General features: G+C 43.7%; 1 protein-coding gene and 1 long non-coding RNA gene across 6 annotated transcripts; one reads left to right on the top strand and one right to left on the bottom strand.

Moving 5' to 3' along the window:
- Positions 1-1,180: 1,180 nt before the first annotated feature.
- On the top strand, positions 1,181-5,106 carry LOC129380673 (uncharacterized). The gene is made up of 2 exons (XR_008608863.1): positions 1,181-1,399; positions 2,564-5,106. It is a non-coding gene; the product is annotated as an uncharacterized lncRNA (long non-coding RNA).
- A 390-nt stretch (positions 5,107-5,496) lies between these two features.
- On the bottom strand, positions 5,497-25,205 carry LOC126543851 (uncharacterized). Of its 5 annotated transcripts, none has more exons than XM_055062390.2 (4): positions 25,075-25,205; positions 19,260-19,401; positions 6,026-6,067; positions 5,497-5,632 (listed from the first exon to the last, which is right to left on the bottom strand). In XM_055062390.2, the coding sequence occupies exons 1-4, from the start codon at positions 25,097-25,099 to the stop codon at positions 5,602-5,604; spliced, it is 240 nt and encodes a 79-aa protein (XP_054918365.1). In that variant the 5' UTR covers positions 25,100-25,205; the 3' UTR covers positions 5,497-5,601. The 5 variants fall into 5 exon arrangements, 2 of the variants coding, with proteins under 2 accessions (XP_054918365.1, XP_054918364.1); XM_055062389.2 differs by having other exon boundaries at positions 25,023-25,203; XR_008608862.2 differs by lacking the exon at positions 19,260-19,401 and having other exon boundaries at positions 25,075-25,203.
- Between the last annotated feature and the right edge of the window lie 8 nt (positions 25,206-25,213).

Here is a 25,213-nt window from a genome sequence, read left to right as displayed (position 1 = left end):
AAGACATCATAACGAGAAAAACTACTAGCTTACTTAAACCGAGGACAATTTTGCACAACCAAACATGCACACAGTAACATTTATAGAACCAATAAGAGAGAACCGGTGCTCTAAGATTGAATTTCTTGTGAGCGTCTGCCATCAGTAATGCAGCAGTGGCTTCTACATGCTCAGTTACTACACTTAGGTGGCATTTACACGGTGGCAGGTCTTGTAGGCTTTGACTGCGTCCAACTGACACTCAGATTCGTGGTCTCAAGCAGCGATTCATCACGGCAACCATTCCCTAAACATACCATGACAACCAATGCAGCAGTCAGCCTGTTTTGCAATCTGCTAATAATGTTTTACTCTTCAGATAAAGTACAAGTGCTGCGTTAAAGAAGCCATTCTTAGGGCGAGGGCTGTCGGCCAGTAAAGTTTAGTTCTTAGCCGTTTATTACACGCCGTCGCGGCAAAAACAAGACAAAGCGAGACAAATCAACCCAGGTACACCTTTGGCCATTCTTGACATCACAGAGACACTGCCAGCTCAGCTAACTCGTGAAGTGTTGCCTAGTTTCGGTTTAGCATTCTCAACGCTGGCGCTTTGAGTTTCTATCTTTTGAGTTTGCCTCGACGCAACTCTCTGTGTTATGAATTTCCTCGCCAGAACTGGCTTCCTCCAAGCCGTCATTTACCTTTTTCCCTTCAGATCAACAGTTCCAACACGTAATATCTCCAACCGCGCCTACTTAAGCAGCGCTCAAATAAGCGTTCGAAATATCGACAACAATGCCTGAAATGCAAAAAGTGAACAAAGTTTTACACTCTACCTGATGCGCCAGGTTCAACAAGGTCAACGACGTATCGGGGACGGCGCGGCTGTTCTTCAAGTTCACTTCAGCAAAGTTACGGAATCGTATCACCGGTAATCGCGACAGTGCGGTCAAAGCATGGGAGCATTCACTGAAGCAATGATCATCAGCAAATGCTCTCCACGCCGTTTTAAGTACTTTTTCACCGAAGCAGCACGGCACGCGCCCTAGATCCTTCTAGGTACGTCCCTAGGTACTAGGGAGATGCGGTACGCCTGGGGCGCGCACGCCCCATCTGCTCAGCCCAAGCCCACTTTGCCTGCATTCGCAAAGTTCCCTAGATCCTTTTAGGTACGTATCTAGGTACTAAGGAGATGCGGTACGCCTGGGGCGCGCACGCCCCATCTGCTCAGCCCAAGCCCACTTTGCCTGCATTCGCAAAGTTTGGGCGCGTGTAAGCTTTTCGTTGTTTTTTCCCTGGATGGCACGCGATAGTTTCTTTAATACGTGTAATGTGTGGCGCCTGTGCCTTGCTGCTGTTTCGCCTGGAAGAAAGGCAGTGATGTGAAGAAGGACGCTTCATTGCAGCGATGATATGGCTGGTGCGAGAAACGTTCCATGCCACACGATTATCCCAGCTTTTGTAGATCGAAGCGCCTCGCGCACCATATCCATCTTCTTATCACGTCCCTTTGCCCCCTTATCCATACTGAAAAATTTCGTCCTGTGTTACGTCTAGCTTGCGCACGCAACTTTTATTTCGGAATAACCTAGGCGGCCTGCATGTATTGAAAAACCCATGTTCTCTTTAGCGACGCGATCACTTGTATCAAGTGCAAGTGCTCCACATGTAGAACGCATTGTTTCCTTATAAACTGGTAGATACTCGTGCCTTTAATTCCTTTTCAAGGTTCCAATATAAATGTTTTTTTGTTGTTTTGTTTTAGAACAGTATCAAACGTGGCTTCATACCAATGAAAGCTACCCTAGTGAACTTTTAGCGACTATGCAGCGATTTAAAACGCTGAACAATGTGTTTTGCATTATTCGTCATTCAATTATTTTGCCACACCATGTTGCACTCCTGTATTCCCGTTTCACATGGTGAATTCGCGTTTGCAGAATCATATATGCGAGAAACCATGTCAGCCGCGCAATATTCCGAAACTCGGTGCGAATCCGCATTAGTGATAATTGCAAATGCTGAAGCAGAAGCAAAACATGAAGTTATAAGTATGCTGAATGCACGAGGGGCCGTGCTGCAGTTGAACTAAAACATTGTACTCGTTTTCCACTGCCAATTAGACAGTGAACCGCATTTGTATGAAGAGGCCGTACCATTACTTTTATTTGATGTTTGAATGGAGGGCGTGTAGCTACGTTTCTGGTAGTGCAAACTACAAAAAAAAGAAAGAAACGCTGAACCTCTCAAAGAACACACAACATTTCAAAGGCTCAAATTTTCAACTGAATAGCCTCATAGGCCTCTTACCCACACGGATGTGCTCGGTGGCATTTCCAGCCACGTAGATGCGAAAGGGTGCAGTGCCTGAGCGGAGTTTCAAGGTGTTGCTTGCTTAAATGAATTTTTTTCTATGTCCTCACGGGCCTCCTGAAGCTCCGATCCTACAATCAGTCTACATTGACAATTCGTAAAAAAAAAAAAAAAAAAAGTTTGTTGTGTTAATCATTGTAGCAGCTCCACTGGACTTTGCGTTTGTCTACTGCAAGGTTGTCCCACTTCAAGGCTTTCTTTTTTTTTGCAGGTCGTGAAAATGCTGTCAGGAAAATGCATTCAAAGAACAGGAAACAGAGCGTTGATGTGACCAAGCACAGATTCTTGTTCTGAAGGGGATGTTATTATGGACAGCCAACTTCCGTTGCTTATCATGTGGTGAAGTGCATATTTCCCACTCAAAGTGCTGTACAGGTGCCATGGGGGATCAAGTGAAGTGACCCCCTGTTTTGAGTTTCTCCCCTGCCAATAATTTACTTGTAGCACAGAGAGAAAGACACGCTATCTTTCGTACAAAAAGGTGCCTGCAATAGTATGACTCTCGCCTGCTACTCCACCCATTCCTTTTACTTATTGACAAAGTGCAACTCATTGCTTTAGTTATTATAGCTACTGGGAGAGTTCATATTGAAGACAGTGAGAAGGGTTGGAGAGCCAGTGGCAAGAGAAGCCCTCATAGCATTTCATATCAAGAAATTGGGAAATGTATGTCAGCAACACATCACTTCCATTGTACAACCCGGAAATTGCTCTCCAGCATGCTGTAGTATAAGGAAGAATACCCATGTGCACCTCCAGTGTTATAAAAAAAAAAAATACTGATGTTTAAAGCAAAACCACCGTATGATTAAGTGGCACGCCATAGTGAATGGCTTGCAATTACTTTTGACGATTTAGTTTTTTTCTCAACATTCATTACAATGCAGGCACCATATGGATGTTTTTGCATTTTGACTCCATCAAAATGCAGCCACTGTGGCTGCAATTTAATCCCGCAGTCTCATGCTTAGCACCAGTTCTGCTTTAGCCATTCATGATGGGTGTTATAAAACGTAACCTGTATTGTGAAAGAAAATTCAGTTGGTAGTGGCACTTGGTTTGGATAAACTTTATTTTGTGTATGTACGTGCACCCTTCTCGCTGTCTATTTTTTACATTTCTTCTTCATACAGTGGTAAAGAAGAAGGCAAATAACAGTAAAGATATTCACACATCATTCAACACACAGGCTTCTCAGCCACAAGCACCACCTGCACAATGTGTTTGTGCACCGTACATTACACAGAACATTTCGATTAACTGCAGTCTCAAGTGCCCAATGTTAAACGTCTAACATGTCATTCAAGTGTGTACCGGGCACTGTTTTGTCAGGGACCCAATATATTTTCTTCTTTGAAGAGAACATTTAGTAACATCTGGGTGCTTGCTGTGTGCACCTTTCTGGTAGTTCTAGGATCGCGCTCAACAAAACTCTTGCGATATCCATCCAAACTAGTATAACAAAAGGTGTACAGTACTATATTACTGTCATGAACAAATAGAGACTACTTATTAACTATACTGGGTGTTAAAAAACAATTTTATGTGGATAATAAATACATATTTTCTCAGATAAGGGGATTCAAGTAATATTAGTCTCAGTAAATTACAGATGTACATCTTCAAATTCTTAATGAACATGCCAACAAAATTTAATGCAAATTTTTTTCTTTACTTTGGAATCATGCGATTGCCAACGTGCACCTACCTCATGCAGGAAGAATATTTGGCAGAAGCTTCGTAAGTAGCACCAGCTTAAAGATATTCCACATGCAGTGACATCCTGCTCTCTATTCTCCCACCTAACTATGTTTGGTCAGTGTGTGAAAATTTTGCGTGCAACTTTTAATTTCAATGCACATTTCTTGAAGCTGCTGCCAATTGAGATACCTACTAACGAATACTTTGTTGACTAGCTAGCTTTGACTTTCATTACTACATGGCCTCTAAAAGTAATAGGTAAAAATCTAATTAGCAAGCTGTTTGCATGTTCATAAGCAATTTCAAGATATGCACCTGATGTCCACCACAGCAAATAAAGGATTACTGGAAGAAATGCACAGATATATACAACTCTTTCTTTACATCTACTTGACTGAAGCACATGGTGTGTGTAAAAGCTACTGCAGTGTTGCACTATACATATACTACCTGATGTCCTGAGAGAGCCAGATGGTTTGGCATCCATTCACAAGTTACAACACAGACGACATATCTGCATTCCAGTGCAGTTTGCACTCCTTGAGAAGCTTTTGTTTCCACAAGATAGAAAACTGCTAAGAGTGAAATGTTTCTGGCTTGGTTACAAGTGAAAAAAGACCTAGGTGCCTTTATAACGCCAAACAGCTCAAGCGCTGACAAGTAAAAGAAGCCTATGGATTGAAATGTATAAATCTCTTGCCATCACAAGAGGTGCATGTTTCCTTGTGAAGTAATTTATTCCTTGTACCTTAGACTCTTCAATGAAGCATTGTTTAAGGGGGGTTACATGACCAATAACACATAATAATACTACATAACTTCCGTCACAAGCTTGAGGTGAATTTTTTGCAATAGTGCTGTATTATGGATTAGTCCGATTAGTCCATAGTTTGTTTATTTTGTGATGTATTGCATTTTCTTCTTCACTTGCAGTCAAATGCTCTTTTAGCACATTTTTCGCAAACATATCTTGTGGTGTTGCATTTTTTTGTTCACTTGCATTGGAACCTTGTTTTGTATTTTGCTTTGTTGCGTTACATTTTGATGTTACTAGTTTGCTTGTACTTTCATTGTAATACCTGAACCGCCCTTACTCGATGCCCTTTGGGCCTGTAAGGTATTTTATACATAATCATTCTCGGAAATAAAAGTCTTGAAGCAATCTCATGCCAATAATTTAAAAGTGAGCAGCTCCTACAGATCATTTCAAATTAATCAAGTGCAACACATAGTGCAAAGAAAGTTAAGGCACCGAAACTGCAATTTCTAGCATGAAATTTTTAAATTATTAAATAAAAAAGGTCAATGTGTTGTATATGTGTATACAGTAGGTCCAGTACGAGCTACATTTCACAGTGCAGTTGCGAAATATGTGCTTGCTGCAAATGATACTTGATCTCTGAAACACCCAGCACTTGTATCAAACAGTAATGACGACAGCGATTCTTTTATGAAAAAGATGCACTTTTATTGCGCAACCAGAAATTACATTCAACAATGTGAATCAATGTATATATGCATCTCAGTATGTTTCTTCTTAAACAGTAATTACTCCACTTCTTGGGTGACATGGTAAGAACTGCAATACACAATGCAACAAAAAAAAAAGAGGCTTACTCTTCCACACCAAAAACACCAGTGAAAAGCAACCACTAATAGTATTATAGTGGAAAGGCTGACAATAGCATGTTGCTTAGAGAGGAGAAAAAAAAAAGACGACTAGTGTAAGTGCATGTTGAAGATTTCACCTTTTAAATTTCTTCAATTTATCAGACTTGGCTGCAAAATTGGTTCAGCTTCACAGTAGTACCAACCGTAATTACTAATTGAACCAAGACGATCAGTGATTTGCAAGTCTGTAACCTTATATCTTAATAATTTATAATGCATGTAATGTATAAGCATGCATATGTAATGCCTTGCTTGTGCTTTCAACCATGTGCACAGGCAGCATTTTCACCCAGCTACGTACCCAGCCACTCGCCGAACAAGCTGACTGGACAGGTGGTCTAGCCTGCAAGATAAAAATGTGACACGTTTCACAGATCAGACAAGAAACCAACTAGCCCACCTTGCACCTGAAAATTGCTTTGCTTAGGCGCTGAAACGAAATGGCAGCATTTTCCCATTTTTCTCCTCAAAGAATTATTTACACAGTCTAAGGGTACTTTTGTCCTCGTCACGGTCATTAGAATGGCTTTCGTTGTCTTGGCATTTGTCACTGCTCACAAACCCCCTTTGCTAAGTGATACACTCCGAGAAAAGTGGCCTTCATAATTACTAGTTTTATGGTACATGAGTATCCACAAAAAGCTTGAGGGGCCCGGAAACACTTTCTATGAAAACTGAAATATGCATTGCAGCGAGCGCATTGCCCTTCCCAAAGGCTTGCCAGAAATAATTTTTCAGATTGGTCGAATATTTTCGGAGATACAAAAATGATTCTGCATAGCTGTCACCTCTTTGGTTAACAGAGACAATATTCAACCGAGCCATGCAGAATTCATCCCTGGTATATGCTCAATGTCAATGCGGCCATCCTTTCTAAAAGCTTCACAGAGGCGCCGCATACAGTTGTGTATCGGAAATGATTATTCTTCTGAATCAGAACAATAGAAATATAAGCTTTCACCATCACAAAACCCACTGTGATTGTACCAAAGCACAGGTTGCCACCTTACTTGTTCATTTTGCACCCACGATGTCATCAAGTTACGGACATGATAGTGTCGAACAACTATGCCTGGCAGCGCCAACAAGAAAAGCAATGTTGAACAGCGAAACATTGCTCTTCGGAGCTCTACAGGCGGGAGAAACTGAAGAATCTTGACCCCGTGAAGTTCAAAATATAGAAAACAAAGAAGATGCTGGAATCTTCTTCGCTCCCAGATTGGCTACATGAGCACTAATTTAACAAAAGATAGAAACACTTGTACTTGTTCAAGACATCTTTACATATAGAGTGTGTTCTGATAAGGACCAACTTTGGGAGGTCCTTATGTCTCTTCTCCGGTTCTGAATTGCCCTTGTGAGTTTTTTGGTGTGTCACAATATCTGTCAGTGTTTATTGCTGTCTCAGCAGACAGAAAGTTGACCAACAGTACCCTTTTCCAGTCCCAAAACCCGGTTGCCATGACTTTACCGGCAGACTGTGTTTGAATTCTTGCGGCTGGGGCAAAGAGGGATGCCGCAACTCGCATAATTGTTTTGTCTCAGGTGTAAAGTGGAATGCCATGGTACCCATCTTGCACACACCTTCCGATTGCAACGTTTCCAATAAAATCCTGTGGATGGTGCTTCGGGAAGCCTCGGGAACCAAAATGCAGAGAGTACCCAGAGTGACCCTCCGATCTTCACGCATGACCTCAATCTTCGCGACTGTCTTGTCGGAAACTGACGTCCTACCGCTCCTTTCTTTGTGGTGAATTTCAGTACGGCCGGCTGTAAACTCTCTACACCACTTGCAAACGTTCGTGACATCCATGCACGAGTGGTCATACACTTCCATCAATTACCAATGAATTTCGACCTGCTTAATGCCTTTTGCATAAAAAAATTGAATAACTGCGCGAACTTCACACTTCGCAGTAGCGTTCAACGGGAGCTCCATTTTCAATGGCTGCCAGACCAAGACTGAGCATCCGAGCAAAGCGCACGCAGGCTTATTTGGGAGACGAGGAAGCGCCACTCACAACAGTGTGGCCAACACTGTATTAACAGTTTCTCTATGTCCCCTAAAAATAGGAGAACTTTCATTTGGGATTTTCCTCATAGGTACAATAACAAAATCGAAATTACATTCATATTGTATTATTCCAAGCTCGCTGTTTTTCTGTAAGTAAGGAAAAGTGACTAATATCCCACCTTTTTTGCCTCTTCTAAGCCACGAAATGACATGAGCTTGGGTTTTCACTAGGGGGTGTGCAAATATGAAAATTTTTGAATATGATTACTTACAATCAAATATCAAATGATATGCACACGCATACGCATTTATTAGCAAGTTGGTTTAACATGTTGGAACACTGCAATTACATTGTCATTGGTACAAAAATAAACTAGTAAGGTATACGAAAAAATTTTTATCTCTTGAAAATTGAATAATTTCTGCTGGCTGTCTGTTCTCACCAACCTGTGCCTTGTTATACTGCATGAATTTCCCGGAAACTCAGAGGCATTTCACCCTGTACCTGCCGAAATTCATCGAATTTGCTGACAAGCAATAAGCTCAGGATTGCAACCTGCAAAAGAGTGCACCCTCGCTGTTTGCAAATCCGTGTCCTATGCCAGAGAGAGGATAGCTTCCCTGCACAGCTTAGAAGTCCAGCGGCTAAGCATGTTTTACAAATGACATTTTGCCAGCTGCATAAAATCGCGAAATTCAGCATAAAATCACACATTTGCTTACAATGGTTAAAACTTAATGTTATCAAGCATGTTTACTCCTGCACAGAAAGAAATATATGCAATTTATTTAGAATATTCCTATCCAATAGAATAGTCAAAAATATTTGAGTACCTATTGTCCAGTCGAATACGATTAAAAATATTCAAAATTTTTGAATATTCGCACACCCCTAGTTTTCAGGGCTCCTGTATCAAATTTCACCTGCCATACGTTAAGGTAGCAAGCACACAAGAGGGCGCATAGCAAGCTGGTGAAGGCTGGTCTGGGGAAACTACTACTGGCAGTACTCTCTAAAATGCTTCGTTTATATGACCGGTGCGCCAGCCAGTGGGAAATCGCAATGACACCGCTGTAGTAGAGGAGTCATTTGTGTGTGATCAGTTAATGATAGTCACAAAAGAGGTCCAGAATATTTTTTCTGTTAACTAAAATATTTGTATTAGGCAGAAAAACCTTTCCACAAAATTAACTGAGACTACTTTCCCCACATACGCCTTTGTTTCACAAAGAAAAAATCTTAAATAAGATGAAGTGCAAAAATGTCATTTCCATGTTTCAGAATGTTCTAACTTAAAAAGTGCATGGTATAGAGAATACAGTTTTGTACATATTAAAAAGTCATCTATACAACCTCTCTCACAGAATTAAGGTAAATTGAGTTTAATCGTAGCACGGCATGAACAAAAATGCTTACTTTCCAATTTCACATAGACGAAAAAATTGGGGGCTTATTTGGCATTTTGAAATGATGGCTTAATCTTCAAAGAATTCATGCAGAAACTCCACAGGTGCTGTCCAAGTATGCATAATCATTGTGCCACTTGCTCATCTCCATGCAACCCAGTACCACTATCAATCTCATCAAACTTGATCCGGCCGGTCAGTATAAACGCTTATCAACCCTTATAAGTCATCATCAATCTTATTAAACTTGATCGGGCCGGTCAGTATAAACGCTTATCAAACCTTATAGGTAATCATCAATCTTATCACAATTGATTGGGTCCTTATTAACACTTATCTGTCCTTATGGGACACAATCCAACTGTTATCAACTACTATCAACCTTAGTAGTATTGCTCTGATCATTATAAGCCCTTTTTAGCACTTCATCCACCAATATTGAACCATTAGCAACCGTGACAAAACCCATACAACCCCTCATCACTCCTTATATCAATTCATTGACTGCTTGTCTATCTGTGCTGCGAGATGCGAAGCAAGCGAGCCCTTGGAGATCAGTGGCATTTCGGTTGGTGAAGGAACCCTCAACCCAAGGCGCATCCCGTGACCACTGAAATGAATTGGGGATGTGGCGTGTTTGGCATTCCATTTCCCAAAGTCTGAGTTTTCATGATATGCACAACACGCCAAGATGGCTCTACATGTGGTCCTAGAGATGGCTTTTATTCCACCATCATCAAATCTTTCAACAAAGCCTTCACAGAAACTGTTCTTGACATTTCTTTTGTACTGCCGGTACAACATTCATATGGTTCAGCTATATTCAGCAAGCGTGGGTATTTAGCCCAGTGCATAAGACACTCAGTTTTGGAGTGTGGGGTGTTAGGTTCAAGCTTTAATATTGCCAAAGTTTTTCTTTTCGAATTTATTTTGTTTTACATATTAATTTCTTTATAGCGATTCATCTTACATGACGGATGGATGGGTTTCCTAGTTGGGTACGCCTAGAACTGCTTACGTATGGAAAATCTTTTGCTCTATTCGTAATCTGCTACATAACTTACAAAAGAGTGTATTTACCATTTTTTTATTGCTAAGAACTGCATGGTAAATGTAAAAAAAATCATAAGTCAGAATATCGACTATTTTTGTCTTCATAAAATAAAAATCATTTCCGATTTCTGTAAAATTACTCGACGTTCATCCCTTGTGATCAGTTTCCTGCAAAATTATGTTGCTATGTTTTGTTACTGATACAAATATGCAACATATATACAAAGGTACTCACTTCCACTGTTCAACGATGGGGGTAGTTATTAAGGTCAACAGCATACACTTATTCCAATTTTGTTTCCAAGAAAACAAAATTCCCCGTAGCTGGAGTTGGTGGCAATCATGCACAGGTAGCCAGAATCATTATTGTGATAAAGGGCTGTTTCAAAGCTATGACGAGGCTAATAGAGATTGACTAATTTATCATTAAAAAAATTAATTATGGGTCTTTACGTGCCAAAACCGCTTTCTGATTATGAGGCACGCCGTAGTGGAGGACTCCGAAAATTTCGACTACCTGGGGTTCTTCAACGTGCACCTAAATCTAAGCACATGGGTGTTTTCGCATTTCGCCCCCATCGAAATGCGACCACCGTGGCTGGGATTAGATCCTGCAACCTCGTGCTCAGCAGCCCAACACCATAGCCACTGGGCAACCACGGCAGGTTTATCAAAACTTGGGTTGAGAGGTGTGTGATGAAGTTATACGAAAGTGGAAGAACTGCAGCTTAAGGTTTATGAGTTCGGAATTTATTTATTTGCGTTATTTGTGCTCAGTAAGTAACCATTCAGAGAAGTAAGTACTAATGCAAACTGAACATGCACACGTTTTTTTTTCAATCTGTGCTTGCACACTGCGCAACATATAAGGAATTTCCTTGATCAGATCGCACAACGTAAAGTTCTTCTGCATACTGAATTCACTTTAACTCAATAGATTTATAGTAAAATGTTTAATGTGTAGAAAACTACTCTCTATACCATGCGCTCGCTCTTCAAGTTGCAAAATTTTGCAACCTGATAGTGTGATTTTCGCACTTTTTTACAGTTGAGATTTCTTCTGTAACAAAGTAGTCTCTGTCCTATTCTGTGGAATGGTTTTCCTGCCTAAAATAAATATTTGGAACCGCTTCTGCAATCTGTCCTCATCTAAACACATCCAGCTGACTCCTCGTCCACAGCAGTTGCGTCATCGTGCTTTCCCACTAGGCATATACATTGGGCACATAAATGGGATGAATTTCAGATATCAAGCTTAATTATAGAGCAGTGGCAGTAGTAGTTTACCCAGACTAGCCTTATGCTTGTGTCATACAGGCACCCACAAAATTCTTTACGATAAGAGAGTTCGACCTCAAGGAAATTGTGATTGTGTCACGGCCTATAAGAGAAGCCGCGAGAGGTGCATTCAGAACAAGAATGTAACTAACTGCTAATTATGCTTGTAGCTATTACAATGAACGCTCCTTCCACAAAAATATTATTCACTATATTTGATGCACAAAACATACACCTCGTTTAAAATCAAGATGCGCTCGCTAAACAGCGGTGCTGACAGCCACACTAGCCACCCTGTGCTTATCGACATTTTTCTTTGCGGTGTCGTGAGTAGGCTCTGCGTTCTGTGACCCAAACTGCTGCAAACTATACTAAAACGCAACATTTCATGCAATGGCCACCTTGTGAGCTTTCTTATTTTGTCAACTGTGCCAATGTCAGTCACAAGTGACCACACGTACCCCTGCATGACTAGCAAGACAAAGGCTGCATTTACATTTACCCAACGCAAGTGGGCAGTAAAAAATTGGGCTGACTGAGCTCCATGTGACCGCGCTTACGTGAACTCGCTTCTGACAAGTCCAGACAACGATGGCACACGGCGTCGCGCTGAGACACCAACGCGTCCTAACTGAGCTTCTGGTTCGTTTCCGTCTGCAACAGCTCTATTTCGCGGGTCTTATTGCCACGATGAGGTTGGGCTGCACAGTGCTTGTTTTGGCCTAATCCTGATGCTATTACCACTGCTGGCACCTAAATCGCGACATCACAGTGTTCCTGCACAAGTCTTGGCACTGGCGGGCCCGACCCTTCTACGTGTTCATACACGCTGCAAACAAGTTGGGCAGCCCAACTCAACGCTTGTTCAGTCCAACCGGCTAATGTTTACATGAACTTGACAGGTACCGTATTTACTCAAATCTAGGCTGACCTCCTAAAGTCCGAAGCCAACAAAAAAAATATATTACCTCGAATGTAGGCCGACCAAAAAAAGTGAGGACAGCGTTCACAAAATGCAAATAGCATTTATTGAATCTGAACGTGCAGAGCTCATTCAACGTCATCATTGCTGATATACTCATCGCTGTGTTCCTTGTCACTGTCACCTTCAAACAGTGCACTATCTTCGGTACCGTCAAGCGCATTAGATATGCTGCACTTTCGAAAGTGCAGCGCACGATCAAATTTCCTGGGATGTCGTCCCACGCTGCAGCTACCCAGCCTGCCAGCTGCGATTGCAATGCACGTTTGATGCGGCCCATTGCCGTTAGCATGTGGTCTTCATCAGTCAACCAGACCGTGTATTATTTCCACAGACGATCCTTGAAAGGTTTGTTGATGCAGACATCAAGTGGCTGCAACTGCCCTATCATGCCACCCGGTATGACAGCGAGGTTCGTGTTCGCTTGGGCGAGCGCAGCCTTCACGTTGTCGGTCAAGTGCCCACGGTAAGAGTCGAGGACAAGGAGTGAACTCTTTGTCAAAAGGGCTCCTGGATGCCGTCGCCACACAATCTTAACCCACTCTTCCACCATTGCACCCGTCATCCACCCGTTCTCATTTGCCCGCACAATGACATTTCTTGGGAAAGCTTCTCGAGTAGGCAGTGTCTTCCTTTTAAATATCATATAAGGAGGAAGTTTATGTCCATCAGCTCTGCAGCACAGCATCACAGTTGGGCGCTGCTTCTCGTAGCCTGCAAAGTGCACCTTCACCTCCTTGGCACCCTTTTCATTCACGGTGTATGCCACTGGCATATCAAACACACAGCCATTTGGTCGGCGTTGCCGATTTGCCTAAGGTAGCCTGCTGCTTCTCTCTTTCGCAGCATGTAGCGCTGAAAAGCTAGCAGCTTTTCTTCGAAATTGCTTGGCAGCTTCTGGGTGATTGAAGTGCGACGTCAGAGGCTGAAGCCGAAGCACTTCATGAATTTCTGAAGCCAGCCCCGGCTGGCTTTGAAATCATTTCGCGTTGGGCCTCGTTCCCTCGAAAGTTCCCTAGCTTTCGCTTGGAGCACTTCTGTTGTCACTGGAAGGGCAGCTGCTCTCTGCGTCCGAACAAAGTCGACCATAACTGTCTCCACTTTGTGGTGGCGGCCTTTCTTTGGTCCGCTAAATGCCATCCTTGTTGCGGCGCACACAAAAAGCTGTTGTCGTCCCCTCCAACGACGGACGTTTTTCTCATCGACGCCGAAGTCCTGCCCGGCTTGAAGGTTCGACGATGCCTCTGCGGCTATCACAACTTTTCGCTTGAAAGCGCCACTGTAGTGGCATTTCCTGCTTGGTGCCATCGCGATACCACCACGCCTTACACTGATACGGCCGACACAACACAGGTCAAAATGGCGACCTCGCTTGTGTACGGTTGGCTACTGGCACGCCTAGTAGCGGCTGCGATACTGACTTTCCTAGATGGCGCTAGCTATGCACCATATTTAGCAGTTTCAATGAAAAACTGGCACATTTTTTTTTAAATCCTCAAATCTAAGCCGACCCTAGAGTTTGGAATATGATTATTTGAAAAAAGCTATCGGCCTAGATTCGAATAAATACGATATATTTCAGCCCGACAAGCCGGCTCAACCTGATTCTGTCGGGTTCATGTAAGCACCCTGAAAGACGAGAAAAACATGGTGCCAAGCAGCCTAGGTCAAGGGTATTATGAAGCAGCAAGTATAACTGTTGCTGAACTGTGCTTGAGCTCTTATTTAATTCAATACAAACGTTCTAAACATATGCAACAACAAATTTTAATGCAAACAATCATAAAATTCTCAATTTTACAACAACCAGTATGGGCACGAGAGTGCTCCATTTAGTCTTCGAGGGGTTTCGCCAATCTCCTTTGACCAAAAGCTCCATTAAGTTCCCTTAGCGGAAGGGCAACTGTGTGACATCAAGTGCATCTCCCTCGAGATAAAGACGACAAAGTTAAAAGGAGTTTGTGGGTGCCCATGTCACAGGGGTATTAAACAGCTCGCTGTGCCCGCTCTCCCATGGTTGCTACCTTAATGTACTGTAAGTAAAATGTGGATACCAGAGCCCCAAAAACCCAAGCTTGTCATTTCGTGAGTCAGAAGAGGCAAGAACTGCAGAATGTGGGCCACTATTTTTTAGTAACAAAAAAACAGCGAGTTCGGAATGCAATCTGAACGTAACTTTGATATTATTAAAACTACACACATCATAGGGTTCTAAAAAATAGGACAATCTTTCTGCTTAAAATAATGCTGAATGTTCTTGCAGTACTAGGTTTATAACTCCTGTGAGGGTGTACTGTAAAATTTTGGTGTCTTCGGCATTTTATTACAAAATAAATACGCAGTGTAGCTGCTAATTTTTTACATTAATTTTCAAAAACTTCTTCGAAGATTTGTCTGGAAATTTTCTGCTTCGCTGCCCTATCTAAAATAGCCCCAAATGGCCGCTGATCTCAGGGTCAATGAGAGGCGCTTGCTAAACAAGAAAAGTTTGGCAACTTAAAAAAAAGAAGACTGTGGGTGGCATAAATCTGAGTTTTCTTGGGCCATTAGTTCCAATAGTTTAATATTACGAAAAATATGTTTGGCAGTGTACAAAGTTTTATTTTTGAAGTGATTGGTCTTCAAGTTTGCAAAATCTGAAAGTCGCAAAAATGCTCTTCTCCACGATTAGTCTTTCTCCAAATTCGTGCTGAGTCTCTTAAAACAAAAGTTGATTGATTCTTTTCTATGGAGGCACTTGAGCATTTGCCCACCTCATACAAAAATGTTCGCTGAAAAAGAATAGTCGGTACTCCCCCAAGTGTTTCCTCATCTGAACACGCCCACACCCTTATTTCTCACTTCCTAGTGGAATTCTTGATTTCCTTCTTTTTTTTTTTAACTGATGCTTACAGCTTGCCTGTCTTCCCTTCTCGATTTTGCCTTACATCAATATCAATAGCCGCAGCAGGCGAAAAGACACTCTTTCCTCCCTGCGCTCGGGGATAACATGCAACCTTTTTCGTCGTGTTCCTCTTGGTACATCGCTCTCAACACCATGTTACGTACTGACAACAAGAAAAGAAAAAGAGAGCGATCAAGTAAGTTGCTAGCATTAGCCTATGATTCAACTCTGAAACAAGGGCGCTCGTACGAGAGACGCTTAGTCAACAAATGTGATGCACGCCAACAGAAACATAACAGGACTCCTAAATGATACCGCAATATAAGCAGTCATCGCAAAAGAACTTCATTTACCTTTCCTGAAAAAAAAAAACCACGGTGAATTGTCATGCGAGTCGCACAGAGTGCTGGCGCTACTGGTGGACGCCATGTTTGAAACACTTCACAGAGAGGGCCCTGGTGACAGGAACCGAAAGTAACGAGAATTGAGAACCCTATCAAAATTTGTAAACTGTGTGCTCTACCAACAATTTTAGATTAGATCTAAAAATGTTCGTGCTCTGCTAAGCTACTGCAGAAGCCTTGCTTATCGCATTCACGTAACTGACGTAGCGGCCACATCATGTTAAACATCCGAATGTCATAATGGCAACACGCAAACTAAAATGCCGGCGTTTACGAGTAGAACCGCAAAACGTAATATAAGACCAAGAGCATTCATCTACGCTTCTGCTACCTTTGCTGGCGAAAGAGTCCAATCAGTAACGTTTCACACACATATAATAATTTGATGGAGAACACAAAAATAGCTTGAGCAATAATTATGCTTGTGAAAGATCTAGCTTCTAAAGGGCACGGAAAGCCGTGGCCCCGTAAATGTCAAAATAGGCAGATATATATATATATATATATATATATATATATATATATATTATAATACCGAGACTGATCAAGTTGTCCAATGCTGTTTATTCCAAAAAAGGCAATGCCCCAGCTCATGCGCAATGAAGTAGAAGAACAGGGAAGATGATGATGGCTATGTACATATGAAAACGAAGTACGTTAATAGTGCTTACACTAACTTCCCCCGGTCATGGAAGCGGCCAGCCTGGCCGCAGATTAGAGATTATTTAAACGGGGTGTGAAGGGCTTCATCCGCGAGACATGAACAACTTCAGCATTCCGGCGGCGCCGGTCAGTGACGGAGTGTACTGGGCGGACGAGATAGTTCACTGCAGATGTTTGCTGCACAACGGTGTATGGGCCAATGTAGCGTGGAAGGAACTTCTCACAGAGGCCTGGAGTGCGGACTGGAGTCCAAAGCAGGACTTGGTCTTCAGAGTGAAAACGTAGGTCACTATGTTTGTTGTCGCAGTAACGCTTGCGCTCAGCTTGGGTAGCTTCTGTGCTTTGCCGGGCGATTTGACGGCAATGTGCAACTCTGGCAGCAAAATCTTCTGGAAGCGACGCGTTAGAGTTATCTGTTGAATATGGTGCAAGGAGATCGTCCATACACAAGGAAGAAAGGGCTGCAGCCGGTAGTCCATTGAATAGCAGTATTACATGCGAATGTCACAAAAGGAAGAATTTTATCCCAGTCAGTGTGGTCAGGACGGATGTACAAGGAAATCATGTCAGACAGCGTACGGTGGAAGCACTCAGTAAGGCCATTGGTTTGCGGATGATAGGTAGAAGTAGATTTGTGGACGGTATTAGTGGCCCGAAGAACTTCCTCAAGAACTTGTGAAATGAACACCTTGCCACGGTCACTGAGAACACGAGGAGCCCCGTGGTGCAAGACGATGGAGCACAAGGAAAAGTCGGCAACCTCAGAAGCGGTGCCGGATCGCAGAGGGGCAGTCTCGGTATATCTTGTTAAATGGTCGACCGAAGTGACAATCCAACGGTGACCGGAGGGTGTCAATGGCAAGGGACCATATAAATTAATACCAACAAATTCAAAAGGTGCGCCCGGGCAAGGGAGAGGTTGTAGTAAACCGGCAGGAGGGGATGTCGAGCGTTTGCGGTGCTGACATGACGCATAAGAGGCAATGTATTTGGCCACTGTTGTGGATAGGCCAAGCCAGAAGCAGCGGGTCTTTATGCGGTCGTAAGTCTTGTGGAAGCCTAAGTGGCCAGCCGATACGTCGTCGTGAAGTGCCTCTAATACCCGCAGACGAAGGCAGCGAGGTAGAACTGGGACCCACCGGTGACCTGTTGAATGGTAAACGTAGCGGTGAAGCACGCCACCTTGAAGGCGGAATTGTCGAAGCTGGCGTAGCAAGCGGCTGTTGGGTGGTTCGGCGAACCCACTAAGGCGATCCATGAGAGTTCGACAGTAGGAGTCGGCCCGCTGAAGCGAGATGAAATCAGAGCGTGATGAAAGCGTAACTTGGTCCAGGGGCATTATTGAGAGCTGGTGTGAGGCAGGCGTAGCATCGGAATGACTTGGTAGGGAAGACAACAGCACGTTACCGGGAGAGAGCGAGAGTGGGCAGCGAGACAATGTGTCTGCATCATGATGACTTTTTCCAGACTTGTATGTTATAGTAAAGTCATATTCCTGCAAGCGGAGTATCCAGCGTCCTAAGCGTCCTGACATGTTTTTCATTGATGACAGCCAACACAGAGAATGATGGTCGGTGACGATGGTGAAGTGGCGGCCATAAAGGTATGGGCGAAATTTCTGAATCGACCAAATGATAGCCAGGCACTCTTGCTCTGTAATGGTGTAGTTCCGCTCAGCTGGAGAAAGTGTTCGGCTGGCATATGCTATGACTTGCTCTTTAGAGGCTTTATTACACTGCAGAAGTACTGCGCCAATACCTTGTGCACTTGTGTCAGTATGGAGTATGGTGGGGGCTCGATTATCGAAGTGGCGAAGCACTGGTCCGGAAGTAAGATGCCGCTTCAGAGCTTGAAAAGCCGACTCGCAGTCGCTAGTCCACGTGAAAGAGGCACCGGTAACCAGTAGCTTGTATAGAGGAGCTGCTACTGCTGCGAAGTTGCGTATAAATCTAGGAAAATATGACGCCAAGCCGAGGAAACTACGTAGATCTTTCTGTTGCTGGGGGTGAGGAAACTGGAGAACGGCACTAATCTTTTCGGGGTCTGGCTGGATGCCATCTTTTGAGACGACGCGACCCAATACTTTTATCGTCTTGCTTGCAAATTTGCATTTTTTTGTATTGATCTGGAGACCAGCATTTGCAAGGCATTTGAGAACTTCGTCTAATCGATGAAGATGTTGGCTGAAGTCAGACGAAAAGATGACAATATCGTCCAGATAACCGAGGCATGTCTTCCATTTTAGACCACAAAGTACGTCGTCTATCATGTGCTCAAACGTGGCTGGAGCATTACAAAGGCTAAAAGGCCTCACGTTAAATTTATAAAGTCCATCTGGTGTAGCGAACGCGGTCTTTTCTTTGTCAGTCTCGTTCATCGGAATTTGCCAATATCCTGATCGAAGATCAAGGCTGGAGAAATACTCCGCCCCTTGTAGTGTGTCCAAAGCGTCGTCAATTCGAGGTATTGGATATATGTCCTTGCGTGTGATCTTATTGAGCGCTCAATAATCGACGCAATAGTGAACGGAGCCATCTTTTTTCTTTACCAGGACCACGGGAGAAGCCCATGGGCTAGATAAAGGTCGTATTATCTTCCGCGCAAGCATGTCAGCAACCTGTTGTTCAATGACCTTTCGTTCGGACGACGATACACAATAGGGCCGTCGTCGTAATATAGCGGAACCATCGGTTTTGATGCGGTGTGTAGCCGCAGGAGTTTGGCTCAACACAGGGGAACAGCTATCGAAGCAGGCTTTGTGTTTTGCCAAGACCACCATTAAGGCTTCGGATTGCGGCGCTGTTAGGTCAGAACCAAGAACGGCTGGAGGAGGGAAAGAATCATCCAAACCTGAGGTTGGTGCTGGCGATGAAGAAGGGCAAAGCGTGACTATAGAGATAGGTTGAGCGTCGGCGAGGGTTGCCACAGTCATCCCTTTGGGCAGCATCACAGGATCTGGGGTCGTGTTGCAAGCAGACAGAAGGGCGCGGCCCTGTGAAAACCGGACGAGACAGGTGGCAATGAGAATTCCGCGAGAAGTACAACGGGAAGAAGGGGTGACTAGGGCGTCTCCGTCGGTGATATGACTGGATGTTATGGCTACGTCTTCGTGACCAGGACGCAGGACGTAGTCTGCAGCGATGGCCAAGTTCACGCATGAAAGTGAAGAGTCCGTAACAGGTGCAAGCTCTGTATTGGTGATGTGTACAACTTCCTCTGTACATGAAATGACGGCTGAAGCAGAATGTAGGAAGTCCCAACCAAGTATAAGTTCATGGATACACGTTGGAAGGATGATAAACTCAATGTGGTGGCTTATGCCATCGATGAGAACACGAGCAGTACACTGTCCGTTGCGGTGAATGAATGCATTATTAGCACCACGAAAAACGGAGCTAGGAACACAGATCACTCTGAAGAACAGAAACGGCAGCACCGGTATCGATGAGAGCTGACGCGGGAACACCTACGACAGTCACAGAAAGCATGTTGGCAGGGCGAACAGGAGGAATTTTTGAAGAACGATAAGAAGCAGTTTCCCCTCCAAAAACTGCAACAGTTAGTTTTCCGAGTTTTCGTCGACAAGATGGGAAGTGGGGCGAAGCGGTGATGTAAAGCGCCGGTAAGGCGATGGAGAACGACGTCTGGCCAAACGGGAACTATGAGGCAGATTGGCAGCAGCTGGAGGAGACGGAGACCGCTGGTGAGGGAACGAGTACGATCTGAGATAGTAGGCGTCTGATTGGCGAGTGCGGTCTCTCTCGTGCTCAGCATAGCCTCGTCTTTCATCCTGCTGGCGACGGCGGCAGAAGCGAGATATATGGCCGCGTATACCACAGTAAAAACAAACCAGACGAGGTGGACGCCACTGAGGGTAGGATGGCATAGCAAGTGCTCTGGTTCCCATCAAAGCCAAATGGTCATAGGTAACGTCAGCAGGTAGGGGTGGGTAGTGAAGCAACATCCGCATAGGTAGGTGTGGGGCGCTACCGGAGCAAAATGCGTCGTGGGTGTAGTCATCACTGTCAACTCTTGCTTTACGACCTCGCACAAGTCAAAGGGGGGGGGGGGGGCACAGGCAGCAGGTGAACGCCTCAGGTGTTGTATTTGAAGCTCTTCGCGGATGATGGTGCAGATGAGAGCACGTAGATCTGAATAATGGGGAACCTGAGGATCGCTGCCGTCATGTTGAAGACAGACTGCAGCTCGTCTAGGCGCTGACACGAAGTGATGTCTTGGACAGAAGCCGGATTTTGCATGATTAAGGCGTTGAACGCGACAGACCCAATGCCTTCTAATATGTGTCGAATTCGTTCGACTTCTGTCATGCTAGGGTTCGCACGGCAGCACAGAGCCAAGACATCCTCTATGTATGAGGTGTAAGACTCTTGCGGAAGTTGGGAAGCGTGTGCCTAGCTTCTGTTTAGCGACTTCTGCACGGCCAGATGAACGTGGACCGTGGGTAAATGTGGACCAATCTGCGATGTCGGATTCGTGGTTAAAATACGTCTTTGCAACATCGGTCAAGTAGAATGCGACACGCCTCAATTTCTGGGTGTCGCACTTGTTGCAAGAACTCACGCGGTCGTAGTGGTCGATCCAATCGTCGATGTCATCACTGTGGAGACCCGCAAAGACAGGGGGGATCATGTTGAGGGCTCGTCACAGTCCAAGAGGGCACCGCAGGCGGAGTCGGCTATGTGGTAGGGTTAAAGGCACTGGAAGAGCTGGGGTTCAAAGTGTCCATCGTTGTCGGGGCAGCCGGGCGCAGGCGGCCACCGGAATGTAGCTCCAGGGAGGACGGCAACGCGTGAGGATGTCAGGATCTTGACGTACCTCCACCACTTTACAAGTCAAGCTCTTTTTATTCTAAAAAGGAAACACCCCAGCTCATGGGCGAAGTAGAAGAACAGGGAAGATGATGATGGCTCCGTACAAATGAAAACGACGAAGTATGTTAATAGTGCTTACAATATCTAGGTTTGTAAGTAGAAAGATGTTTACTGAACATGGGCCGTGAATGCAGAAAGGTCCACAGCGACGAGCACTGGTTGAGGTCGAGCACTGTCTCATGCTCTGCATTGGTGATCCTGCTTGCACTTCGGCTGTCCTCCACTCCTTCATTATGTGTGTAACAACCACCAGTTCTTTGGCTATAGTGAGCTGTAGGGCTAGCTTTTGTTTATCAGGTAGGGCTTCTTGATTGGTAGCAGTAAGGTAGAACCCAAAGCATTGTATGAGTAGCGTCCATTCAGCTTACAAGTTGCCAGCCTTGCGCATAAGTTGTGCTTCAAACATTGATGCCACATGGTGGCCCCCAGTTGCTCACACCTCAGCAAATTGTGATTGGCAGTGTTATACTGGCGCTCTTCGTCAATTTTGTTACTTTGGTCACAGGAACATTTCTAGCTCTGTTTGTGTTGTTCTCAACCTAGTGTGAATAGAGTATGAATGTCTTTATATTGAATTCTGGGTTTTATGTGCCAAAACCATGATTTGATCATGAAGCACGCCATTTTAATTTTTTTATAGCATTAGTCCTGTGTTGGAGATTGGATAAGTGACCAACACCAATACATGCCATGATGCAACAGAAATGCATAATAGAGGTAGAGGATGCACTGCATGAAAAAGGTAACCATGGAAGAGACGTAAGATGAGCTGAACAAAAATGCTATCTTCATTTTTTACCATATCCTTTTGGTATTGTACAGCTCTTTATTTTCTCTGCCGCGTCTCCTCTGTGACTTCAGTTTTCACCTTTTGTTCTTTGTTGTACTGTCTGTTATGTTTTTGCAGGGCAAATGTGCCAAGTTGTTTTGCAACTGCTGTTGACACATTTAGAGAATAAATTGTTTTCATTGGCAGCCTACTATTCTTTCTTGTTTCTCTTTCCCAACAATCTGCGCCCTTCGACATTGACACACAACATTTGCTCTAATCATTTAGTGAAGTTCTTATAACTGAGTAGTGACAATGGACATCACATTCCAGCTTGAACAAGCAAATGAGACTAATGATCATGAACCACCTCTTAGTTGACATACCATGAATTATACTCAAAACATTTCACATGAAATATGTAAGCCAACTAAGCAGCTATCCATCATACTTCTATTTTTGCCAAACTTACCAATCACCATCTCAAAGAGCTGTTGCCTTTCCTAAAACACGAATCTGAGCAGTTTTTTCCATGTCAGTGTGGATTCATCTAGAGTTACTGATATGCTTGGCTGAAGTTACAGTGCCTGCTTATGATCCTCACTACTTTTATTGTTAATATTTTTACTCGAAAACATAAGAAAATAGAGGTGAAAATGAATACACATGGCTAAAAGGTGAGAATTTTAATGTTCTTAAATCTGGTAATTGTTCCTTCTGGAAACTGTATGTATGGAGCTAAACTGGAGCAAAATTACCATTAAGGTAAGACATGCTTTCACATTCAGTAGGATAGTCAATTCAAGGTGTGGTTAGTTTTCTTTATTTAGATTTGTAGAGAAGTGAGCATCGGCATATGTGCACGTCTTAGTTCTGTGTACATGCAGTCCAGCTAATATTATTGTGTTAATGTTTACAGCTTACAAACACTCACAGATTAGACAAGTGGGCACCAGACCAGCAAGTTAGTTTTTTGATAGCTACATGAAAGAAGTGCAGGACATATGCAAGTTATCTATTTTTCGAATTTCGGTGTGTTTACACCAAGACAAGTCAATAGTGTACAGGAGACCGACATATTCAGGAATGCCTTGTAGCAAGGAATTTTTTAAGGTACTGTCACGCACTGGCTGGAGTGCTCCAAACAAATGAAAATAAAGCTTTATTTTGGCAAGCTTGTGCCCAACAGGAAAGACAAGAATAATTAATCAGCAGTGATGACAGCAAATGTATTCTGCAATCATAATATGAAATCCCACAGGCTTCAGCTGTCATTATTTATCTCAATATCATCACACTTTCATAAGTAATGGCAGTGATGGGTAAATTGCAGAACAATTACAATCATCTTCGAATGTGCACATAAGATCATATGACGAACCCACTTTCCTTGAAAGAACGAGAGTACTCAAGACACGTGCACAATCTGACTTCTGTATCTGAGTGCATCATCATGCGACAGTACAACAGAAGCTAGAGCTCATTTGCCCAGCGTCAGATACATGAAATAGTACGTGAACACAATGTTAAAAGTAATCTGGCCAATGGAGCCTCATGATACGGCATGCAGCCCAGTATGTTAGGCCATATTTGAATAGCAATATGATGTGGCAATTCATTATTAAGGAGTTGAAGAACAAGGCTGTGGGCAGTGCCCTACAGCACACGGGATGAGACACATGCAAAAGGCGAGTTATTTCAGTTACAGGACTTGTTAAAGGGACACTAAAGCAAATATTAGGTCAAGCAAAAGTGATAGATGATAGTGCTTGAGAATCTCTAAGGTGTCAAAAACTGCACCTAGAGTCAACCAGGTATTAATTAAATGAAAGAGTAAAATTCAAGGTAAATAAATATATGTTTACTCATTGTATTTTTTAGCAGTTGAAGAGAGTAAACCCATACTTCAACTAAATTGCTTGTATTATTTCAAAAGACCCAAACCGATGACCACACAGTTGAATGTAGTACTTCAAAAAGGAAGAAAGAAGCCAAGTAAATCATCAATTTTGGCACAGCATGGTACAAAATGTTCACAACAAAGTAATAGAGCCATTAATCACATGAGTGAAATCTAGCGTAGAAAACGTTTCTAGATGAAACAGGAAGGGTACATAAAACTAAGACCACTTTATGATAAAAATTAAAATTCGTTGAACGCGGTGCGTATACCATGCAACGTGGGTTATACCGGTGTCACATGTACGCTTCTGATGGCGATCGGGACCGATCTGGATGGAAATTCTCGACTGCGATTGGCTCTCTCGCGCATTTTGTGCAAAGGAGCCAATCCCGACCGAGAAATTCGATCCGGATCGGGCTTGATCGCGATCATAAGTGCGCCGTGTGACACCCGTATTACAATAACGGCTAAGTTCTGACTTGGTGTTGCAGAAGTCGCGCGGGGCGGCGAGCAGCAGGCTGAACTTGGCGTTATTGGAGTGCATCATGTAACCGCACAAAAACAAGGGACAAAGAAGGAACACACAAGACAGTTCGGCGCCTGTCTTGTGTGTTCCTTCTTTGTCCCTTGTTTTTGTGCGGTTACATGATGCATTCCAATAACGACGACCAACTAGCCCGCTTATCCCCGTTAAATATGAACTTGGCGGCTGGACATAATCATATTTCGCGACGAAAAACGTGGCTCGCGACTTATAACACCAGTCAGAAGCGCGTTAGCAATTAAAAACATGTTTCGTGGGCCGATCTGTTTCAAATGCCACAATTTTTACAGTGTATTTGCGACTTCTTCAGAGAAGCTGAGACACCAGCATCAAAGGACGGAAGCGTACGCTTCATCTCATGTGAGAAACGCGGATTACTCCGTCCAGTTTATAAAGTTTGCCTTCTCCCAGCCCAGACAGCAGCAAGACGCAGCCGCCACACAGCGAAGCAAAAATATCACACCAAGTTCATCATAATAAAAAAAAAAAACATGGAAATGCTTACCTCTACACTCTGCGAAGACCCGCAGTATGCGCAAAAACAACGCAGTTCTTACCGAAGACCCAAACGCGGCGGCGCATTGCCGAGGCATGAAGGCGGCGTCGCCGATGGACGGTGGCGAGCTGCCTGAGCAGACTGCGCGAGGCGCAGAACACCTCCCTAGACCCCCAAGTACCTAGAATAATCTAGGGGAT

The sequence above is a fragment of the Dermacentor andersoni genome, chromosome 10 (genome assembly GCF_023375885.2).
Source record: "Dermacentor andersoni chromosome 10, qqDerAnde1_hic_scaffold, whole genome shotgun sequence".
Classification (NCBI taxonomy): Eukaryota; Metazoa; Arthropoda; class Arachnida; order Ixodida; family Ixodidae; genus Dermacentor; species Dermacentor andersoni.
This window is presented reverse-complemented; position numbering and strand designations above follow the sequence as displayed.

Coding starts and splice junctions, on each gene's coding strand:
- LOC126543851 (XM_055062389.2), bottom strand. CDS start 25,110: ATGCCTCGGCAATGCGCCGCCGCGTTTGGGTCTTCGGTAAGAACTGCG. Junction 19,402..25,022: donor GGTCTTCGCAGAGTGTAGAG/GTAAGCATTTCC, acceptor CGGTTTTCACAG/GGCCGCGCCCTTCTGTCTGC. Junction 6,068..19,259: donor ATCGCCAGCACCAACCTCAG/GTTTGGATGATT, acceptor TTTATCTTGCAG/GCTAGACCACCTGTCCAGTC.